The following is a 23,376-nucleotide window of genomic DNA, read 5'->3' as shown; positions in this document are numbered from 1 at the left end:
ATGGGCTTGAACTAAATTCATGAGGGAATGTGCGAAGGGCTTCAGTCGGTGCCTAGCGAGTGTCTAAGCAGCAAACAGTGGAGTAGAAGCAGAGGACATACATGATAGCAGTGAAGACGAAGATGAAAGTGAGGAGGATACCTATCTTGAACATTGGGCTCTATTTACCCTCCAATTCATTTTGCAGGCTACTCGTACTGGAGAGGCACTTCCAACTCTAACCATGAACTTTCTTGTAGCACTCCTACCCGTTCCCCCACTCCGAGAGATCTTTCTTTCCAAAACCTTTGTTTACTCTCTCCTACCGCCTTTTGCTGATCTTCCTGACACCCAACTTACGCATCCCAAACCCCCCTAGCATTTCCCGGCGATGACCTTGAGTGCATCGTAAAAAAACACGGCCCCCAAGCGTAGTCTCAGACAAGGCTGAAGGCCCTTTACCAACCCCACCTCCTCCCAACCGCTGCACTTCTCTTTATCCTGCCCCCTCTTCCTCAACCAGGCCATACCCATCCCACTCTTATTTACCCTTGGAATGTTCTATGAATGTGGAGAAGTGCATGGTACATCTCTACCGGCAATGGGGGTAAGTTTCTAACTGGAGAGAGGCCGGACAAGTATTTTTCATTATCGGGGAAATGCAGAGGAAAACTTTGTTATCCACATTCATTTCATTGACATGTGTTTTGTCATTCCTTGACGTATTTTCAGTCTGTTCTTTCTCCCGTGAGACTTGGCATGCCCTCCCACCCGGCTCACGCAAAGATACGGCTGACTTGACTCAGTTGCCACGTTGGTATCATGTTACCTAACGCAAGTCCCAAAGCTTGCTTACACTGCACTCCACAGTTGAGTCCCAAAATTAAGGCCAAATGAGCAACTCAATTAACATTGCAATTTACAAGGTGGGTTAATAGAAATAATTATGTAGATAATGTTTTTATTTATAAGTCTTATACAATAAAGCCCAGATCAACATATTCTCACTAAAAATTTGCATTTAGAAAGATCTCATTTGAGATTAGGGTCGAGGGAAGGCAATTCTCATGAGGGACCAAGGGGAATGATCTGCTCTCACACACGATGAATGTGTCATGATGTCCTCTCTGCTTGTAGATTTCTCAGCTGAGTACGCTCATCTCGCTGCTACTGGGGGAGCTGACGAAGCAGGACCGCCAGAAGATCATGACCATCTGCACGATTGATGTGCACTCGAGGGACGTTGTCTCCAAGTTGATCCAGAGCAAGATTGAGAGCGCGTCTGCCTTCCAGTGGGTCTCACAGCTCCGACACAGGCGAGTGCTCATCTCCCCCGTGCAACGCCCTTACCTTGTCATCATGGTGGCTTTAGTTGCTAATGGATGAACAGATGTTTGGGAAAGGTGCCTCAAATGCCATGAATACTCAATAAAATGCCACGAATAACAGATTTTTGTGATTCTCGGTAATTGAGGGAGACAAGAAATGGCTACCTTAATTTTACATATGCTGGAATGGTCTGCAGTGTATTTAAGGCCAAAAAGTGAGAAGAGATTAAAAAACACATGTATTACTTTCTGATTGCATGGCTACCACATTTTTTTTTCTTTTGAGAGTTGCTCGCTAACTCACGCATTTGTCAATTTGTCACTCGCCAACATTGTAAAATTTCCGTAGCGGGGCCACTTGGACCACTTTCAAACGAGCTGAATTTTTGTCTCTGTCCACAGCTTGGCACCGTCCTTTCAAGTTACCATCAGTCTCTATGGACGTCTTCCAATGAGTCGAATCGTTCGTTGACGGCACGGTGGCCATTTGGCCCGGCGATGCGCCGTGCATGGCGTGTAATATAGACAATGCTACATTGAGCCCACTTTCATATGAAATTCCTTTTCGTCAATAGCCATTCACGTGAAATTCAGGTGGCTCTCAGACGAGACGACTGGAGACAACTGTCGTTCCGTTCACAGCACGACACACGTTGTGTGCCGTGCTGTGAACGGTGCCTCACACCCTATACCACATACTAGTGTTTCATGTACTAATGCTTTAGTTGCGGTGAGTTGGATTTTGAACTTCCTCTCGATAGTTTCACGTCACAGTGCACTCACATGGTTCCCCTTATGTCAATAAAAAATGTTTCTTCCCAATGAAAGAGATTTTTATCCTTATATCATTAAATGAAATTGCAACTGCGCAATCTGCAACACAATTAACAATGTTTAGAATAACATATTCTATTGTGAATTTGTGATGCAGGATGTGCAGTGACATGAACACAAATCTGTGATTGCCAGTATGAGTTTAACTGCGGTGGGAGAAACCATATTGTAGACATTATTGTAGCCACGCCAAACAGATGCACGCACCCAGCGTCATGCATGTAAAGCAGTCGTAGTGTGATGAGGTTCTATAAACATGCAGAGCAATCGGGCCTTCTTGCTATCTGTGACACCTGGAAGGCATGAGCATGGGGCTCTTGTAAAGACAGTGACTATCAGATGTGTGTGTTACTCTTTGATTGGATTGATTGATTTGCAGGTGGGATGAGAAGGAGGGTGATTGCTTTGCCAACATCTGTGATGCCGAATTCCGTTATTCCCATGAGTACCTAGGAAACACCCCTCGTCTTGTGATCACTCCACTCACGGATCGCTGCTACATCACTCTGACCCAGGTGAGGGGTTTCCACCTGACGGCTACCCAGCGAGCAATCATGTGCATGTGGATCCCAATGCCCTCTTGAGAGCTGATACAATATCTCATGCAAAATGGGATTGTGGACGACATGTCTCATATTTCAATAGTAGCATTAGCCAGAGAATACAACCATATTTTATCTCTTTTAAAGGCTAGCTATTTGATTGTTGGAAATATTTTCTTCCCTTTCCCATGTAAATGCAGACTGAAGTTATTAAACCAAATGGATATATTTTATTGAACCTTTTACTAAAACCATGTGTTAAAAGAACAGCAAACTGGGTGTCACCATGCAACCTGTTTAAATGTATGCATTGTTTTAAATTGTGATTCCAGCTATAGTTTTGAATGAACATGTTTACCCATTTGTTGTTTTGAAGATGGATGGCGACACAGTAACCAAAGATTTTCGTATTTGTGAGGAATAAAGCCATCCTTTTAATTGGCCAGAACTCATGTCTTGAATATTCTCTGGAGATTGATGCAAGCACCCGTTACTTTTCTTTTATTTATCTCGCTCAGAGCCTTCATCTTGTGATGGGTGGTGGCCCTGCAGGGCCTGCCGGGACGGGCAAGACCGAGACAACCAAGGACTTGGGGCGTGCCCTTGGCATCACCGTCTACGTCTTCAACTGCTCTGAGCAGATGGACTACAAGGTGGAATGCTCCCATCCACACCCCACCCCCCTTTATTTCCTCTGCATACTCCTCCGGCGACTGAGGTTTTTTTTACCATAAAAAGTCTATTTAAATGACGCAATAAAATAATCAAAATTGACCACCTTTTGGATGATAATTTATTATTGAAGCATAGGTGTGATGGCTATTTATCTCTCTCATGAATTGGTGCATATTTTCACATGAATAATCTATAGAAATTATGGTCACTTTTTGTTTTATCAGTTGTATGATGGAACTTTGTGAAGTGAAAATTGGTGATCTTTTTGGCATTAAAGGGGCGATAAATAAAAGGTTAACATGTTCAGAGCTAGGCATTCAGCATAAATAACTGTGTGGCCTCTGAAGCCAGTGAGTGAGTTTTTTAAAATTTGTACGCTCAACTCAAAACTCTCATTTAGACTAGTGGAGATCCCCAAAATGTGACTTTCCTGCATTGATTGTTTGAAGATCATGGTCCTGATGAATTATTTTCCCGCATCCATTGTTTGATAAAATTCTCATCAGTCCTTGCCCCCCCCCCTCCACTCCCCTTCCACTCCCTCAGAGTCTTTCCTTCCCTTCCTCCGCAGGCATGACCCCATATCATGGCTAGCACAGGTTTCACGTTACGATGACCATAAATCATCAGCTTCAAATGAAATATCAAGTTACATGAAAACAGTACATAGAAACATGCTTCGTAAGTTATTCATGAAAATATTTCATCTTTTTTTCTCTTTGGAATGCTATGAATATGCTTTTTTTCCCCCTTCTAGGCATGAGAAAGTTAATAGTCTTATTGGAAAGTATTAATCAATTATTTGCATAGACCCTGGGGTTTCAAACCAATTCTTCACTTATTACTTTTGAGTGATATATATTGTGATCTGTTTTTGTCTTCCCACAGTCATGTGGGAATATCTACAAGGGGCTGGCGCAAACGGGTGCGTGGGGCTGTTTTGATGAATTCAACCGCATATCTGTGGAGGTGCTCTCTGTTGTTGCTGTCCAGGTGAAATCCGTGCAGGTGAATTCTCAGTCATTATGTACATGATTTATAATCAACAGTCTCCTCATAACCCCCGCAAAATGACTGTTTTTGTCAGCCTCAGTATTGGCAGGGTAAAATGTTCCCCTTTTTATTGAATCCCGCTGGGGCATGGGTGTTTTTATGTGCTTTGTCCAAATATATTATAATGATCATGGGGGCTCCTGTATAGAAATTCATGAACAGAAGCATAAAACATGTTAAGTCGCTAATTAAATCTTGCAGAATTTGGGTGAATAATGATTTCATATACATATAAAATTTTAAATTCTTGTTTGAAGATTTTCACAGCTTCTTTTATCAATGTTTGTGGTTGCTTTTGTAGCATTAATGTTACCTATGCAGCAGCATTTCCCAAAAGCAACCGCCAAAACATGTTTTAAATTCGTTGGAACTTCTTTGTGATTTGAGTGCTAAGCATTTTTTTTCTGGAATTATTGACCTTCATAAACTTTTGATCTGCTCCATAGAAAATCAGGTTAGACCTAAGCTGTTTAGTAAACAGCTTCACTTATTATCTCTCCAAATGCTGAGAGTAAATCACATCATTTTACCTCTTACTATGGAGATGTTACAGTAGACTCTCGTTAATACGAACAACGTTGTTACGAAGTTCTCGTTATTACGAAGCAAATCGTTGGTCCCGTCGAAAAGGCCTATCCAAGCTATAGTAAAAGAAACGTTATTACGAAATTTTCGTTTTTACGAAATTACGAACCTAAGTCCCGGTCCCGGCGGTTACAATATGAACTTTATTACGAAGTTACACGCACAAGTCACGGCATTTAGGTGGATATTCACTACACTTAAGTTTTAATAATCGCGCCACGTTTAAGTTATTTTCGTGTACTGTGCCAAAGAGCGTCAATTATGGTTCTTTAATCAGTTTACGCGCTACATCATATAACAGCCTTCATTCCTGTGAAGTCGTGGTGACCCACTCATAACCGTTAGTAGATTGGATGTACAGTCAATCCTCTTCCTGTACACATTCGATGTACGAATTTTCAGAGATACGAGCATTCAAAACTTTCAAATTTCAAATTCGGCGCCTTTCGATTTGGCCGATACTACGCGGTGTGGCACTAGGAAACTCTCACTGTGATCACGATCTGAATAAGGTATCATTGAATCCAGTGTGAATTTAGGAACTGTTCAGCATTTCGCCCGTTCTTCGTTACCGCGGGGAGCTTTTTTTCGGCTCCGGATGCATCGCAGGCCCCGCTAGATCAGTTTGCCACAGTCGTGAGTTAACGCATACGTGTAATGCAGTGTTGCATCCCGCAGGATAACCGTACTCCCCGATAACTTACATGCAGACCGGCTGGCGAGGGTTGTCCGATTACGGCACAATAGGAGGGGCGGATAATCCTGCGCCAGCACGGTTTAGAGCCAATCGCTGTCCCCCAACGCACCTCACACCCTCGCCTAGTCATACAACGTTGTCAAATGCATAAACGAGCACCAAAATAAGCCTGATCCACCAAAATAAGCCCATTCTTCGAATCACAAGAACAAGTGATTATTCCTCTAGGTCCTTCACGGTCGTCGTCCCTTCCGGTTCTTCTCTTCATGGAACACTTTGTAAGCGTTTCCCTTTCTTACCTAGCCCCCTTACCCCCTACCCAGACCATTGTCTGTTACTGGACAACTCTCGGTGGCCGGACTGTAATTTTATCAACCTTGGAACAAGGTCTTGGGACGCATTTAGTTTGAACATCGGAGTTCATGTGTTTGGGAATCAACCCACGATTGCGTCATGGTGCAGTCTTCTGTTGAAAAACTGAAACGAATTTTCCTGTTTATATATATTTCCGCATAATTTAATAGCGTTTATAATACACTATTTCTTTCGACGAATCCTAAAATAAACGTTCTTACGAACTTCGTTATTACGAACCTCCGATTTTTCGGCCCCGTGAACTTCGTAATAACGAGAGTCTACTGTAGTTTCATTTGATTTTTCTAATGATAACCAATCATGGAAAGTTTCGACAGAAGGTTACGTACCTATTCCATTCAATATTCTCTCAGAAATGGTTTGTGGCATTAATTTTTCAATTTTAATAACAATATTCATTAGACTTTTCTTGAAAAATGTAATTCAATCGAATTAAGCTACAGAAGTTATGCTAGTATACTTGCAGTATGGTGATAAATAGTTAGGAATTCTAATTGGATTATGTATGTATCTTAATGTTTTGTTTCTATTGTCACAGGATGCAATCAGAGATAAGAAGACGCTGTTCAACTTCATGGGTGAACCAATCGCTCTGGTCCCCACGGTGGGCATATTCATCACAATGAATCCAGGCTATGCTGGACGAACAGAGCTCCCGGAGAACTTGAAGGCCCTCTTCAGGTGAGATCATCAAAACCCACGGCACACTGTGACTTTGTGATTTTAAGCGTACTTAATCCATACCTATGGAAGGCTTTGTAAAATTTACTACTTTGCGAGCTCATTCATGCTTTTGAAATTCCCTCCTTTCGTGCGGGCGGGCTAACATCCAGGAAAAAAATGCATGATATCTCTGAGGTTTGTAATGCATTGCTAGCCGTTGACTAGTCATCAAGCCAGTCTGAAAACAATTCTTGTTTTACCCAGGCCCTTTTGTTGCTCATTCAAATGAAAAGAAAAGGCGACTTCGAATACCATTTCGTTGCTCTTGGAGTTTGTAAATGATAAATCATGACTGACTTTAATTTGAAGTCCTCCTAGGCATTAGCACCAAGCAGCAGGGGTGCAGCTAGAAATAAAGGCTAGGGCAGGAGCAACTGGACCTGGGGTGTGTGGTATACCTGCCAGGATAAGCAAGAGGTGTGGGGCCCTCCCCCAGAAATGTTTTAAGATAATTGGTTCAAAATGGTGAGTTTTATGGATTTCTGAGGGATATTTTAGTAATCCTTACACTCTTCTATTAGTGTATTAATCAAATGAAGTAAAATGTATTAAACTTAAAAGTTTCTCTGAGCTCTGGGGGGGGGGGGGGGGGTTTATCCCCCAAACCCACTGCACCACTGCCAAGCAGCAACAGTCTTTAAATGCCTTTGAAACATCACTCCAAGATTTTCTTCCCTAAAAATGAAAGAAAGAGATGGCTTTTTCTTCCAAAACAATCCTGTTTTGTCAACATTAAAAACTAGTTGAGAGGGAATGGAACCACTCTTAATTACAGCTTGGAGTTCATTGGAAAATGTTGTGGTGACTGTGCTATCAGCACTTGCAGACTCACCTGATATTACAGCACTGAAAATACTTGTTTGCAGTTTAAAGTTCTGGAATCAATCAGAGCTTCCACTAAATGTCTTGGAGCAATCACCATCCTCGTCTTCTTCATTCATACGCATCATGCTCAAAATGTCCATCAAAATTGTCTGAAAGGATCCAAAATTAATGCTCACTTCTTCAGATGCCTCCCTAAAACTTGAACGGCATTGTTCCTGCACTAAATGGTTCACCAGTTTGACATGGTTGGGTTCTGTTGATGAGGAAGGCCGCCCCTGTTCGCGAATCTTCATCTGTCAAGGTTCTGTCCAATTTAAAACGACTTTACCCTTCAAAGCACAGGCTTTGACTCATAGCTTCATTTGCAAAAGCTTGCTGAATCATTCCAAATTTCTCCGTAGCACTCTTTCCAAGTTTGAAACAAAATTTCACTCGCACATCCTGTTCCTCTAGCTCCTTCATTGCTGCCGTAATACACGGCAACGAACAGGTTTAGACACAAAGTGCTGCTGCTAAGTATGGCACGACGTAAAAAAATGCAACGCCTCTTGTTTTAGTCATCAGATGTGTCGCAGGATGGCACATTTTGTTTTGTTTCAATCCGTTGAATGGTTTGCACAGAATAAAATCAGTCTGGTCTTTTTTTGATCACAATTTAGATGAATTACTCAGAAATTAGAGGGGGACTATAGGACTGCCAGAGGATTTTCTCGTTGCATTGAAATGCATTATTGAGGAGAGTATAAAATTTCCACAGTACATGATTAGCCCATGCGAGCGACGAAATATATAGGGGAGAAATACGGTTTTTATGGCCAAGAGATGTCTTTTGCTGTATTTTTTAAAATGATAGTTAATGCCATTGTTATAAATGCTCTTATGTGTATCTGATATTCTTTTCTATCATTATAAATATGTCTTTTTAGGCCATGTGCAATGGTGGTTCCCGATTTTGAGTTGATTTGTGAAATCATGTTGGTTGCTGAAGGATTTCAAGAAGCCAGGATTTTGGCACGCAAGTTCATCACACTGTACACTCTCTGCAAAGAGTTGCTGTCTAAACAGGACCATTACGATTGGGGGCTGCGTGCCATCAAATCCGTTCTTGTTGTAGCAGGCTCACTCAAGGTAAGTCACCTATCCGCAAAATGTGCTCAGCCAAAGATAGGTTTAATTGAAAATTATGATTTTTACTGCATCAGCATAAATTCCATTATGTTGATCAGGGCTTACATGTAAAACTTCTGACATATTTTATTGCCAAAATTCAATCTGTTGGAGTGAAATGTAGGCGGTCCGTGACTTTCACACACCATGTATTGCTGAAAACATGTACGAAAGTCAAACCATTGACTTCCATACTAATTAAGGGTTATGTTCCAAAAGAGTGAAATATACGTAATAAAACCCTATAGTTTACAGAGGTTTTATATTTATTAACAAATTAATAAAATACCTCACATTATGTAGTTTCTTTCGAAGATACACAGAAAATGTAAATAACATTAAAAAAAAACAACGATTCTTTTGGGTACGGAGTGAAACTTCATCTCGGTGTTTAAGTTTATTCCACTCCACTGTTCCAGTCCACTTCTCATGTCCACTGTAAATAAAAAGGCATATCAAGGGGCATAAAAAAAAATGCAATTGTTGAACCCCCACTCTTGATAGCTTTTAATTTTTCCATCAGAATTTCGTGGTGGGTGACATCTCGTCACAGCATATCTCGTGATCCCGTACCTTTCACTTGTTATTCAAGAAAGACAAAGACCAACGGAATTTGGATGATATTTCATGTAATATCGTTGCTAAAGGTATACATGTCGTACATGAATTAAACAGCACTCAAATGGAAAAAACACTTTTAGAAAGAAGCACTTTTATTTATTGATTTTATTTAAAGCTGTTTCCTGGTGTTTAGTCAACTTTTTTGAAAAATCTCTCCAATGAAGGCCGAACTAAAGCTTTCTTCTTTTCTTGATAAAGGAGCCTATAGCAGGCAGTGTCTTTCTAAAAAAAATCACCTTGATTAAAGTTATCACTGCCCTCAATCATATACGTTCGTATTGTCCGCACACACTGTCATATGAAACAGTTGAATGTTGGGATGGATGTGCAATAAACATCGCAATAATTTTATAAACTTAAAAATAAACCCATGATCTATCATGTTTTTTTCTCTAGATATTAGCCCACCTGCAGGTAAGGTGTAAATTTCAATAGGCACGTAGGAATATTTTTTAACAGAAAAAGCGTCTTTTAATGGGTACTTAATATCTTCAAAGATATTTTAAACTATAAATGTTTATATAAATAAGGTTTTCTAAGGCTATTAATAGAAAGAAATATTTTATGTTGGAAATACGATACCTAACACCTATGCTATTGGGAACACATCCCTATCTTCCCCACGTTAAAATGGTCTCGAATAATGCAAATTTGATCAGGGAAAAACCCCATGGAATGCATCCCTCACGCTGAGTGAAGCATGGGTGTATATTGCTCTGACAGTCAGTGTGAGGGATGTGTACATCTTGGGCTACCCATAAATTCTGGGAGTTACTATGTAGTGCTTGAAGAAGGAGATTCTTAACTGTCTGTTGTTGGAAACCTATTTCTTAAATAATCCCTTCTGGCAATCGTTTCTGTGGAGTCTGTGACCATTCTCCTATATGCACTGTCTGGAAGTAACTTCAGAAATTCTTTTCATAAGGAGTGTGGCATCCCTTGTGGGCAAATTGAATGAAACATTTAAGGTTTAATGAAGTCAATGAAACCTGGTGCAGAACACGACAAGAATTCATAAATTTTTTGCACAAAAAAACTTACTTAAAACTTAAAAACTTTGTGAAATTGCTTTGGAACGAACTGGAAAATATTGAAAGAAACTCGTCCAATTTTCCACTTTTATTAAATTTTATTCCTGACTGAATGAAAGTTTATAAATGTGGAAAAATGCATGTATTTCTTTCAATATGGAAAAAATTTTTTCCATCACGCATACTTCTTCTGATTTTCTGAATTGGAAAAATCTTGTAAATATATTACATGTATGTATATGATATAGACATGTGCGAATAGTATCTGTGAATATTCGAATACCTCAAATAGTAGGAGGTATTCAATATTCGAGATCTCGAATAATTATGCTATAAGAACGATCTCGAATACCTCAAAAACTTTGAATTTTGCACCACACACTATGACGCATGCACTTCATTGGTAGTTGACCAGATGCAACGTTGAGGACTCTTGCGATACAGCAACGCCAGTATGCTGCGCCATTTTAGGAAATGTGCTATTTGACCTATCTCTAACATGAAATTCAGGAAGTTTTATCATTTTCACTTTGTTCGGTACTTCTCATTATTGAAGAGTCATACGTGTTCCATGTGCTCCATTGATATTTCTTAATAATTTATTGATAAATGGAATAAAATAAGGAAACAACTGAGAATATATTTCTATCAAGCCTTTTGAGATATTTTACGATTACAATGCATTGCAATTATGATTATTTTTTGAACAATTCTGATGTTTGAAGTGATATTTAGTATTCAAACGTGATATTCAAATGAGAAAAGGATGATTTGACGGTTGCCGTTAGTCGTGTCCCTGCATTCCAGAGGGGGGACCCTGGTCGGCCTGAGGAGGAGGTGCTCATGAGGGCCCTCAGGGACTTCAACATCCCCAAGGTGGTGACGGACGACGTGCCCGTGTTCATGGGGCTCATAGGGGACCTGTTCCCTGCTCTGGATGTGCCACGCAAGCGTGACCTTGACTTTGAGAGGACGGTGAAGCAAGCGGCCATTGACCTACGACTGCAGCCGGAGGACAACTTCATCCTCAAGGTGTGAGCAATACCAATGGATGGTTCTTCTAGCCAGGAAGAATTTCTGGGGGGGGTTACAAATTGGGGAGGGAGAGAGAGAGAGAGTGAGTGAGTGAGTGAGTGATTGAGTGTATATTGGGTTGGGTCGGAGGGAGGACACCTTAAACTACAGTGGAACCTCGGATGTGCGATGATCTCACGGTTTTATTTTTGGTCCAACAAATGACCCCATAAGAACCAATGTATTTCCATCTTCCCCTATGAAGCTTTTCATTTATAACACGATCAATATTATTAAACATATTTTTCTGATCCATTGGTATTTAGTATCTCACTTGTACGACTTGTCAGAGTTCGAGCATTTACTCAAGGGAACTGATGTTGCGCAAAATCTTTACATGCAAATATCTCTCGAACCTGGGCCTGTGTGGAAGAAAGCCGTGACACTTTTTCTACCTTACCTATATAGTTTCAGAGAATAACATCCGCATCCAGATCCCAAACATCACTCTTGCAATGTCTCTTTTTAAGATCATTTTTTATAATGAGTAATGAAGAGGACGTATTGACTAAGTGTTGCTTTGCTGGTGTCAGTCTTCGGTCTGCTCTGCGGCTTGCCAATCCCTTTAGCAGGGTCAAGTCCCATCTTGGCAACTCGTGTCGTCATCTCGGCATTGCATTGGCAACATGTGCAGCAGGTTCTGACTTGGCAATAAAGTGTTAAAAGAGTTACGATGTCTCCTGTTGTCCTTGGATCCAACTGGGAGTATTTTTCTTTCAGAGTGGGAAACAGTTTCGGCAGGTGAAGATGAATGCAGTTATTGAGTGTAAGTGATACTTTGTACGAAGCAGCATGCCTTAATATTGCCACATCTGTTGTGGGTGCTCCAGGGTCAGGGAATTCTGTTTTTGGGTTGCTCAACTGTGCATAGATTTGGGCTGTTCCCACTGTACAGGATGAGCCCTCTTCTAATGCAAACCATCTTGCACCACGTAGTTATATGTTGTCGTAGCTCAAAGAGCGCTACTCTTGCTGCTTTGTGAGGCAGAGACAAAGGTGTGGCTGCATTTGAGCTCCACTCACCCAACATTTGCAGACGCTGTGGTCTGGCGTGAAATTTTGAAAACAGGGTTTAATGAAATATTTGGTAAATTGATGTAAATATCACCATGAGTTATTCCTGAATAAATAGTACACATTTCATTTTAGACTTGCTCTACTTCCTCTTCGTAAGGAATGAAAGTTTTTCTGATTACTGGAATCTTGATTTTGTTAACTTCATCAACAACATTCATATTGTGTGTCGTTGGGTATTTTAAAAATCATATTGGTCCCGAAGGTTTTAGTTTGTGGTGAGTATGTACCTACCCATGTGGAAATTTTGATTGGCAAAGTGTGAGGTGACGACCCATTGGGTGGATTGGTTGTGGAATAGGAGTGATCCACGTGTTGTGCAATGTGATGGAGTCCCTTGCTAATTGAGTGCTTGTTGCATTGCAGGTGGTTCAGCTTGAGGAGCTGCTGGAGGTGCGTCACTCCGTGTTTGTGGTGGGCACAGCGGGCACGGGCAAGACGCAGGTGTGGAAGACACTCTTCAGAACATATCAGAACATCCGACGACGGCCCATCTACAACGACCTGAACCCCAAGGCTGTCACCAATGATGAATTGTTTGGCATCATAAACCCAGCCACCAGGGAGTGGAAGGATGGTGTGTGTGCTTCTGCTCATTTGTTTTCTGCAATTTATTGCTTTTTACTTGCTTCTCAAACCTGCAAGAAATTGTGGTTTCACAAGAAAAAATTGTGGTCTGGGAAGGCTATCAATTTTTGGTTAGTGAATCATCTGCACGTCTAGAGCTTTTTATTATGCCTAAGATGGTACTCTGGTAACACTGTGGATTAATGTATCATGAATTAGTGGTTGAAGACCAAGAGTTCTGATTCAAGATATTAGAAGTGGATAATTATAAATTAATGTCCAAGTGATGAGATGGTTTTGTGAGTATCACGGCCTGGATTTGAATATAAAGCAGTTTAAGTCACACTGATGAGCAGGCTTAGAGTTGACGGCTGAGCAAAGACAAGTTGTAGATGCTGGGACAATCCGTAACATGGATATGTCACAAAATGCATTCTAACTGGTTGTTGACTAATAGTTCTGCTAGAAAAGAAAACATAACTTTGTTGCCAGATGATGTATGCCTAGCTGCAGAGCAGTGTCAATGAGGCTGGCTGTCGTGGCATGGGCCAATCAGTGGCCTCGGCTCACTCTCCATCCCGCCACTTGTGGAACACAGGCAGCCTGCCGCGGAGACCAACTGCACTCAATACATGAGCTGCACTTGATGGCCTAATTGCATTGCGTCTTTCACATAGGCCTGTGCCCACCAGCTGCTTAGTGATCCAGTCATGTTGCGCCAAATGGTTTAATCGGTGTCATTATATGCATTTTATTTGTGATTCTTAGACATTAAGTGGCTGGCAAAATAAGCATCTTGCATTTTCAGAATTATATATCTTACATGGCCAGTAAAATGGGTGAACTCCTTCAATTTCAAGTTAAATAGATATGCACAGTCTTGAAGAGCTTACCGAGCGCTTACTGTGGCATGGACTTCTTGTTCTTGCTATATCCACGTTTTTTGCACGTTTGTGGTGGGTGGTACAATGCCCATCTCTCATTGGAACATAATTCTCTCTGTATGCCATTCTATTTGAAACAAACTTCCAATATGTGTGGGTCTAATGATATTGGACGAAAATAAAATATTGGAATGGAATGAAATACTGTCGAACCTCGGACCTTCAGTTATACACCCATGTCTCGTATAGCGCAAGGGATGTGTTCCTTGGGGTCTTTGCGCTATACGAATTTGCACTATATGAGAGCGTTTTAACATTGGGAAGATAGGGATGCGTTCCTCGTAGCATAGGTCTTGGGTATTGAATTTCCTCTAAAACATATATATTCATATAAATAGCCTTAGAAAACATTATTTATGTAAATTTTTACAGTTTAAAACAACATTAAAGATAGTATGTACGCATTTGAAGACTTTTATTCACATTTAAAAAAATTATTACGTGCTTTTGAAATTCCCTCTTGTCGTGCGGGTGGGCTAACATCTGCTATCTCAGGGGTTCGTAATGCATTGCCGGCAGTGGACGATTTTTCAAACCAGTTTAACCCTTTCGCGCCGGACCTTCGTTTAGGGAAACTCTTCCTCGTTACGAGTCTCTTGAAATTTTTCTTTACTCCTCTGTACGAAGCTTCCTCGCGTTGACGGTTAGCAGTGGTTCCTTTCCTAACCCTTTTTTGACCCAACTCAGCGGGGCGCCAATCCCTTTCCTCGGCCTCTGTCCCAGACCCTAAAAGGATTAATAGCCCCTTCCTAGCGCTAGTCCGCGGTCAACTGACTGAAATATTAATGTTTAATATATGCAAATATTTGATTTTTGCATCGATTTTTTTACACTCAAAATGAATTTTGTGTTTTTTTCTGAGCGTGCAGAAATTTTAAACGAATTTATAGCGTTCAAATTGACGGAACTAGTATATTTCTATCAAATTAATTTATGCTTGGTTTAAATTTTCTTAGCAAAATTTGATAAATATATATTTCCCATCCTTCTTTTTCATCCGGGCTTTGGACCGGCAAAGGCGAAGTTAAAAATATTTTTTTTACTTTTGTATTTTATAATTTTTTTAAATGTTTTTATGATCTTTTTTAGCTCAAAAGTGTTCACTAATTAAAAGTTTTTCTGAGTGTGATAGAGTTTAAAACATGGAGCCATGCACAATCCCACGTCGCACTCCTTGCACATGTAACGTGACTCACATCTTTTACCGTGCTTGCTACACACTGCACATCTTTTCCGAAGCAATAACTTGGATAAAGGGTGCTCAGGAACAAAGTCAGGAAAATGCCTTTCACTCAATCTTCGAACATTCTCCTCATTCGATCTTCTTCCGGCACTTGATTTATTTTGTTTCTTGTGATATGTTTCTAAAAGTTCACGAATCACGGAGAGATGGAACTTTTGCATTGGAATTTTCTCCTTTGTTATGAATTTGTACAATGAATAAGAGTTTAACATGGAAATATCAACCAAGTGGAAAAAAAACTTTTTGTACCACTTTAAGGATTTCCTAACACTTTCAATGGAGCTCAGCATCATGTCCGCCTTGTCGACAGCCCCCATGAAGCGATTATAGTCAACGATGCACTCAGGTTTCTTCGTCACTACTCCTGTTTGCCTATCTTTCTTTGTCGTTTCAATGACTCCGGCTGAGTGGCAAGTGGACAACATCCACACCTCTCTTTTGTCGCACCATTTCAATGCTAATAATTTTTCAGATGATCTGAACCTCAGCTCGCCTTTTTTTAACTTCTCCTCCATTCTCGGCATATCCCTTCTACTCCTGCGAACCGTTCCGCAAGCATTTGTTGCCCTGTCATGTAGCCAACAGAATAATGCCGGGCTGGAATACCAGTTGTCCACGTAAAGGGTGTGGCCTTTATCCAAATAAGTATGCATAAGAGTGGACACAATATCTCCGGATTTGCCTAAGTCCGCATGCTGCTCCACAATGTCACTTTTTGCTCCCGTGTAAACAACAAAATCCAGGATGAAACCAGTTTCGCAGTCACAGATGACGAATGTTTTTATGCCGAATCGACTTCTTTTAGACGGAATGAACTGTTTAAAGAAAAGACGTCCCTTAAAAAGCATTAAGCTTTCATCTATGCACAGGTTTTTAAATGGCACCAAATTATTTTTTAAGGCGGCACGCAGATGATCTACCACGGGACGGATTTTAAACAGGCGATCTCCCTGATTCGACTCCCTGTTGTCCGAAAAATGAAGCATCCTCAGGATCGAGAGATATCTATCTCTAGTCATCAGATCGCCAAAAATGGGAGTCTTCATCAAAATATCCTTGGTCCAGTATTCGTGGAGAGAAAGTTTCTTCACACGAGGCATCAATAGAGTTATGGCGAGAAAGCTATAAATTTCTTCAGGGGTAGTGTATCTCCATGTTTTTATTCGTGACACTGTAACTTCCGAAGAAATCTCCATCGTGTACTCAAAAAAGCGATTGGTTTCCTCTGAAATTAAGGTTACCAAATCAGTGGAGAAGAAAACTTCAAAGAATGACCTAATAGGAGAACTTGCAGACAATGCCGCCTTACAGCCAGAGGATGAGGAATCAAAATTGTGGATTTTTGGAGTGAAGTCCCCTGAAAACCAATCTATGCCTTTGGAGGTAGTCTTTCTTCTTTTCGTGGCAAGCTCTTCCACCTCATTTGATGTGTCATTCGAAGATGAAGCGGAGATGTTCTGTAGATGTGTCGATTCAGCACTCTCTTCTTCACAATCCGAGACATCCTCTTCGGAATCGGCATCGAAATCTTCATCTTCGCTGTCACTCTTGGTCAAAAACTCCAGTATTGAGTCATCTGGTAAAGACCTTTTCTTAGCCATGATGAGACGAAATGCAATACGTACACAAATTGTTGCAAAGAGAGAATCCACCTCGCACACAGAAATAGTTATTTGAAATACGGACAACAGGACGATACTGCTTGCTTCAGAGCCAAGGATGAACTGAGAAACAACTCAAAAATGAGGAATAAAAATAGGCACTTACAGACGTACGGATGTACCCGGGGTTTTCCAAATAACTAACGAGACACAAGGCTTGCCTGAGAAAATGGCTAAGAGAAGGTAACCTCTCCATGAAGACTCATTTGAGAGCTTCATAAATGGGAAGATTATAGTGCTTCAGATTTGGTTTACCGAGAAACCACGGTGAGCATTAGGAATTCTGCGAAAAAGCTATTACAGCAGCACAACACTATGAAGGTATATAGGTGGAGTGCCTTTTCATGGGTGCATTCAAAGTCTCTTATCTGGAACGCCACGGGGGACCTAGCCATCCAGCTCTAAAATGTCATTCGAAAACACCACCAGCCAGACTCCACAGGGATTACCAATGAAAGGGTCTGAGTAATGGCTTTTTTACGATGCATATTCTAAGAAATATGGAATTAACATTCCTAAGGAAGAATTCCAGGAACTTTGCCATTAGAAAAATCGTAACCACGATCTTGCTTTTGGTAAAAAGGTAGGTTGAGAAGCAATAGGTTTTCCCAAATCCAAATCTGAAGAAATCGGGAAAGCGATATGTTAGAATACGGGAACTCGAAATGAAATGCAATATGAGAAACACAGAATAATGCTACAACGAACAAATTGAACCACAAAATTTTCCAACAGCGTACGCCAATCATATCTTCGACTGTTGTTCTATAACTCCGTTGATATTAACGTTAGAATTTCGTTTGAAATTTCCATTTGGTCAGCAAAAAAAGTAAGCAACAAATATTTTTTTGGAAAATACACTCCAAATAGGAGTACTTGACCGCGAGGAGAGGATAGGAAAGGGTCGACCTCAGCGGCCGAAGAAGGGATTGGGCTCGCGCTAAGAGGGATCTCGAGGGGCGACCGCGTCCGTGGGTCTATTGTGTCCGCCACGGTCACTTTTTCTCGACCTGTGCCACACATATGCGGCATTCGTTCATTATGGTAAGAAAGTTCTCGCCGCACCGGTGTGGCATTCGTTGTTCAGGCAAAAAAATCCGCACCGCACAGGTGCGGGATTCGGTGCGAAAGGGTTAAAAACAATTATTGTGTCATCCAGGACCTTCTGTCGCTCATCGAAATGACAGGCAAATGCTACTTTGAATGCCATTTCATAGCTAGCGGAGTTTATGAATGATAAATCATTTTAATTTTAAGTCCTCCGAGGCATTAGCAGCTACGTGAAACAGTCTTTAAATGCCTTGAAACCTGACCCAGGTTTTCCTTCCCTGAAAATGAATGTACGAGAATGCATTCTTTTCCAAAAGAATATCGTCTCATCAACACTAAAAACTAGTTGAGGGGGAAAGGAGCCACTTTCAATCACAGCTTGGAGTCCATCAGAAAATGTTGTGGTGACTGCGCTATCAACACTTGCAGATTCACCTGATATCGCCGCACTGAAAATACCTGCTTGCCGTTTAAATTCTGGAGTCAACCGGAGCTTTCACTAAATGTCTCGGAGCGATTACCACTCTCGTCTTTTTGTACTGATTCACCATGAACTTTCCGTATGTGTAGACCGCTTGGTTGAAGTTGGTGCGGCTGAGGTCACTGATGTTTTAACTTCGTCTTTATTTAGAATAAGGCTTCATGCGTTTAAACTTCCGCGCAATATCGCTTTGACGTTCTCCATTTTCAAAGCAATTGACCTGTATCAATTTCTCTTCTAGGTTTATGGTTTTTCTTGATAAATTCTTGATTTTTCTACCCGCATTCCTATTTTTTGCCATTTTCTCTTGGTTTTTACTCTGCATGGCTCTATCGAAATCACCTTCTACTGCTGAACTGTGTTCTTGAGACGCAGAGGGCCTACGACTGCTGGGAGGGAACGAGGCTATTGTGTTTGAGACTCTATCGGGGACCCTCTTATATGTTGGTGCTCTTCATGTGCAACTCGGCCACCGCTCCATTTCTCCCCCGTGAATACCGATGACCTTGAAGGCTTTAGCGTAGACCCTCTACCTGGAAGTCAATCGCCCGATAACCTATGACGGCAAAAATTACGTCTCATCCAGTATTGCTTAAAAAAAACTCATTTCCACTAGCCCCACGATTAATTAATGATCTAAATTAACTCATTCTGTTAAGGAGACGAGATAAATTACTTCGGTAGGCCGACTATCTGGACCAAATGACGAGTAATCCTTTTGGCCATTGCACAGCAATGGATTTCGATTAATATATAAACAAAAAAGAAGATTTGAGGCAAGCAATAATATTTGTATGCGTAAAATGGTAGAAATTTCGTGTGTACTTAGCGCAAGTTCACGTTTTATCACGAGAGCGTTTAAGATTTTTGATTAGGCTACACTGCGTTGCAATGTTTCCCCGAGGAACGAATTTGCGCTATATTGAAATTGCGCTAATCGAAATTGCGCTATACGAGACATGGGTGTACATGACCTCACTTATACACCGATTTTTTTGGTCATGTGAATATCCTATATCAACCCATGAATTACCAATTTCAGTTATGAAACTTGTTCATTCTTGGGACTGAGTACATATCGTAAACAGAGAACCGGACTGGTACCGTGGACCGTAAAAAATTTAGGAACCGACTCATCCTTAAAATCCTGGCTGGTGCAAAAAAATTATCGATGTCACCCCATCAAATGTTTCCAACTTCACCCTTAGTATAGTTTTTGATAAATGTCATTAGCAGGTGTGCTGTTTCACCTCCTGCTCTAGTTGAGGTGGATCGACAACAGATTCTTTAGTCTCAATAATTTTTATCTTATTGCCGGCACAAGGCTTGAATAACATTTAGCCGGATTTCTTCATCTCCTCAAATTCATCAGCAGAAATAACCTTTAAAATGGAGTTCAAGTTCATGTTCCAGATTATGATTACCATAAATATAGTTAGGATCCCGACATTAAAAATTGTTCAAGAATCTATAGTTTAACCTTTATTTACTTCTAACCGATAAAAGCAAAGAGTGAAGACTTTTTTTCTCAGCATCAGTATTTTTCCTTTTTTTACAAATATGAGTTATATTAGCAATGATTAAAACCACTATAATGGAAAACTTCTTGTGTTTTGATTTAGATTAGAATGCATACATCAGACAGAAATCCATCGTAGCAGTGTAAAAGCTGAGATGGCATGCAATCATTTTTTTGCGAGGTGGTGTGTTCCCTCAGAATATTTGAAAGAGATGTTAGTTGAATCAACTATATGCCCAAATTGTTTCCATAAAATTAAAATATTCCATTTATCAGCTAAATTCTGGTTTGAATCCTTTAAAGGAAATCACAATTACTCGCCAAAATCCTGGGTTTCCTGCTGCATAGGCAACCTAGTCAAACATTCCCACATTCATCGTTTTTTTTGTCCCCCCCTGAAAAACGATAGATCGAGGTTCCACTGTATACCTTTTTATTTATACATTCATCAAGGGAAATAGAAGAAAAAACGTACGTTTAATATGCTTTGCGCAATTCTTGTATTCGAGGTATTCGAATATTCGAGCAATGATTTAATATTCGAATTCGATATTTGAGTTTGAGAAATCTGCTATTCGACCCTTCTCTAATAATACCTTTTGTCATTCTACTTGATGAGCACACACTCAGTATATGTATGTAGTTGAAGTGGGGGAAAATTTGCCAGAACTGGGATAGGAGCCACAAACCTAGTTGGGCTGTCCGGAAATGGGTCTGGGTGCCATGGGGATCTTCATGTAAATGCATACAACCCTAGGGATTGGCCCTGGAGTCCAAAGGTCTTTCATCTGACTCCCAATCAAGGGGGTTTTTTCACCAAAGCAACGAGAGTGAGTTTCACCAGCGTGGTATTCTTGAAAATATTTCAATCACTATTTCTATGTCATGTGCCGTTTCAGGTCTTCTGTCCGTGCTGATGCGAGATCAGGCAAACTTGGGAAGCGACTGCCCCAAGTGGATATTGCTTGATGGTGACATAGACCCCATGTGGATTGAGTCTCTGAACACAGTCATGGACGACAACAAGGTTCTGACGCTGGCCAGCAATGAGCGCATAGCCCTCACTCCCACCATGCGCCTCTTGTTTGAGATCTCCAACTTGAGGACGGCCACTCCGGCCACCGTCTCTCGTGCAGGCATTCTCTACATCAACCCTCAGGACCTTGGCTGGAACCCGTAAGGCACACAAATTAATCTTTACAATAGATCCTTGAGATTTCTTCATTGCATCAAAAATTGTTGGTAACATAAGTGTGACGCCCTGTAATGTTGCAGTGACGTAGCCAAGAATTTCATTCAGGGAGGGTTGAGTCCAAAACCAGGAGTGAAAATTTTTGAAAAACAGTGACCTAAGTATTGGGTTTTAAACTAATTTTAACACTTTTCATAAGCGAAATGACTTCATTTGTTGAAGAAATATATAGTAAATTCATGATTTTTCAATATTTTGTTTTCTTTTATGAAGGTAAATATTTGCGTTATTATATTTCGGGGGGAACCAGACCCCCCCCCCAGCTACGCCACTGTAATGTAATATAAATGTGTCATCCATGTTATTTCGCAAGATTCAAGGAAAAGTTTTTATATCACCATTTCATTAAAAATTCAGACTTTACACACTAAAGCAAAATAAGGTATTCAACAAGTAAGGCATTTTTTTTTTTTTTTTTTTTTTAAAGACCTCAGTGGGGACTCACACGCCCCAGAAGTCCAGAGCTTGTTATTCAAATGACACTTTCAGCAGGCATAGGTAATTAGAGTTACTGGAAAATAATAGTAGCAGGAGAATAAAGTTCAGTCGCAGCAATTACAGTAAATTCTCGATTATACGAAGTCAGTGGGACTGGAAGATAGGCACTTCGTAATATCGAGTTTTGTAATTTCAAATCTTTTTAATAAGTTGCGAAAAAAAACCTTTCCCCCTCCTAAATGTAACGCTGTCTTTAAAATGAAAAATATTTCTTCTATCATCGAGTGTCTTAATTCTCTTCCTTCCTCATATTTCCAACAGTTGATTTGAAAAGTGTTTTCAATGAGTCGCTCATTTACCGGTAAGAACATTGAAATTTGAGCAATTTTAAGGACTTGCAGCATTTTCTTGGATAGGAATGATTCAATTATGTAGGGTGTAAGCACCCCTGCTTAACCTTCCTCACATGTCAAACTATGAAGCATTGCCGATGCGAGGTTTACCAGTATGCACCCAAATAGGGAAATTGTGTTAGCCACTATATTTTTGCTCCTACTACTCCTACGTCTCCTTGATTCCTACCGTAATTTTTAGGCGAATCCTTTCCCTCCAAAGTTGCACTATCATTTATGATTTCACACTTCCATTCACCACAGTCAGAAGCACTGATTTGTTTGCTGCTTTCACTGGAATAACTACCGTATACGTCTGAATATAGCCTCCCCTTTTTTTCCAAAAATGCCCTTGATAAAAGTTAAGGGGGGGACCTTATTCAAACACATTTTTCAAATTTTTTCCCAAAACTCAAGCCTCAAAATTAGGGGGGGGACTATACACCCATGTCTCGTATAGCGCAAGGGATGCGTTCCTTGGGGTCTTTGCGCTATACGAATTTGCGTTATACGAGAGCGTTTTAACATTGGGAAGATAGGGATGCGTTCCTGGTAGCATAGGTCTTGGGTATTGAATTTCCTCTAAAACATCTATATTCCCATAAAAAGCCTTAGAAAACATTATTTATATAAATGTTTATAGTTTAAAACATCTTTAAAGAGAGTATGCACGCATTCAAAGACTTTTATTCACGTTAAAAAAAATTCTTACGTGCTTTTGAAATTCCCTCCTGTCGTGCGGGTGGGCTAACAACTGCTATCTCAGGGGATCGTAATGCGTTGCCGGCAGTTGACGATTTTTCAAACTAGTCTAAAAACAACTATTGTGTCACCCAGGCCCTTTTGTCGCTCATCGAAATGACAGTAAAATGCTACTTTGAATGCCATTTCATAGCTAGCGGAGTTTATGAATGATAAATCATTTTAATTTGAAGTCCTCAGAGTCATTAGCAGCTACGTGAAACAGTCTTTAAATGCCTTGAAACCTGACCTGGGTTTCCCTTCCCTGAAAATGAATGAACGAGAATGCATTCTTTTCCAAAAGAATATCGTCTCGTCAGCACTAAAAACTAGTTGAGGGGGAAAGGAGCCACTTTCAATCACAGCTTGGAGTTCATCAGAAAATGTTGTGGTGGCTGCGCTATCAACACTTGCAGATTCACCTGATATCGCCGCACTGAAAATACCTGCTTGCCGTTTAAATTCTGGAGTCAACCGGAGCTTTCACTAAATGTCTCGGAGCGAT

General features: G+C 40.6%; 1 protein-coding gene across 1 annotated transcript in view; it reads left to right on the top strand.

The window, feature by feature from the left end:
* Positions 1-23,376, top strand: part of LOC124156654 (dynein beta chain, ciliary) — a 315,587-nt gene that overhangs the window by 171,491 nt on the left and 120,720 nt on the right. Inside the window, exons 36-44 of the mRNA XM_046531313.1 lie at positions 1,117-1,295; positions 2,521-2,656; positions 3,202-3,336; positions 4,247-4,366; positions 6,607-6,749; positions 8,543-8,744; positions 11,243-11,467; positions 12,950-13,160; positions 20,948-21,224. Of these exons, the coding sequence (XP_046387269.1) occupies positions 1,117-1,295; positions 2,521-2,656; positions 3,202-3,336; positions 4,247-4,366; positions 6,607-6,749; positions 8,543-8,744; positions 11,243-11,467; positions 12,950-13,160; positions 20,948-21,224 (1,628 nt within the window). The remainder of the gene's footprint in view (positions 1-1,116; positions 1,296-2,520; positions 2,657-3,201; positions 3,337-4,246; positions 4,367-6,606; positions 6,750-8,542; positions 8,745-11,242; positions 11,468-12,949; positions 13,161-20,947; positions 21,225-23,376) is intronic.

The sequence above is a fragment of the Ischnura elegans genome, chromosome 3, assembly GCF_921293095.1.
Source record: "Ischnura elegans chromosome 3, ioIscEleg1.1, whole genome shotgun sequence".
NCBI classification, from domain to species: Eukaryota; Metazoa; Arthropoda; class Insecta; order Odonata; family Coenagrionidae; genus Ischnura; species Ischnura elegans.
This window is presented reverse-complemented; position numbering and strand designations above follow the sequence as displayed.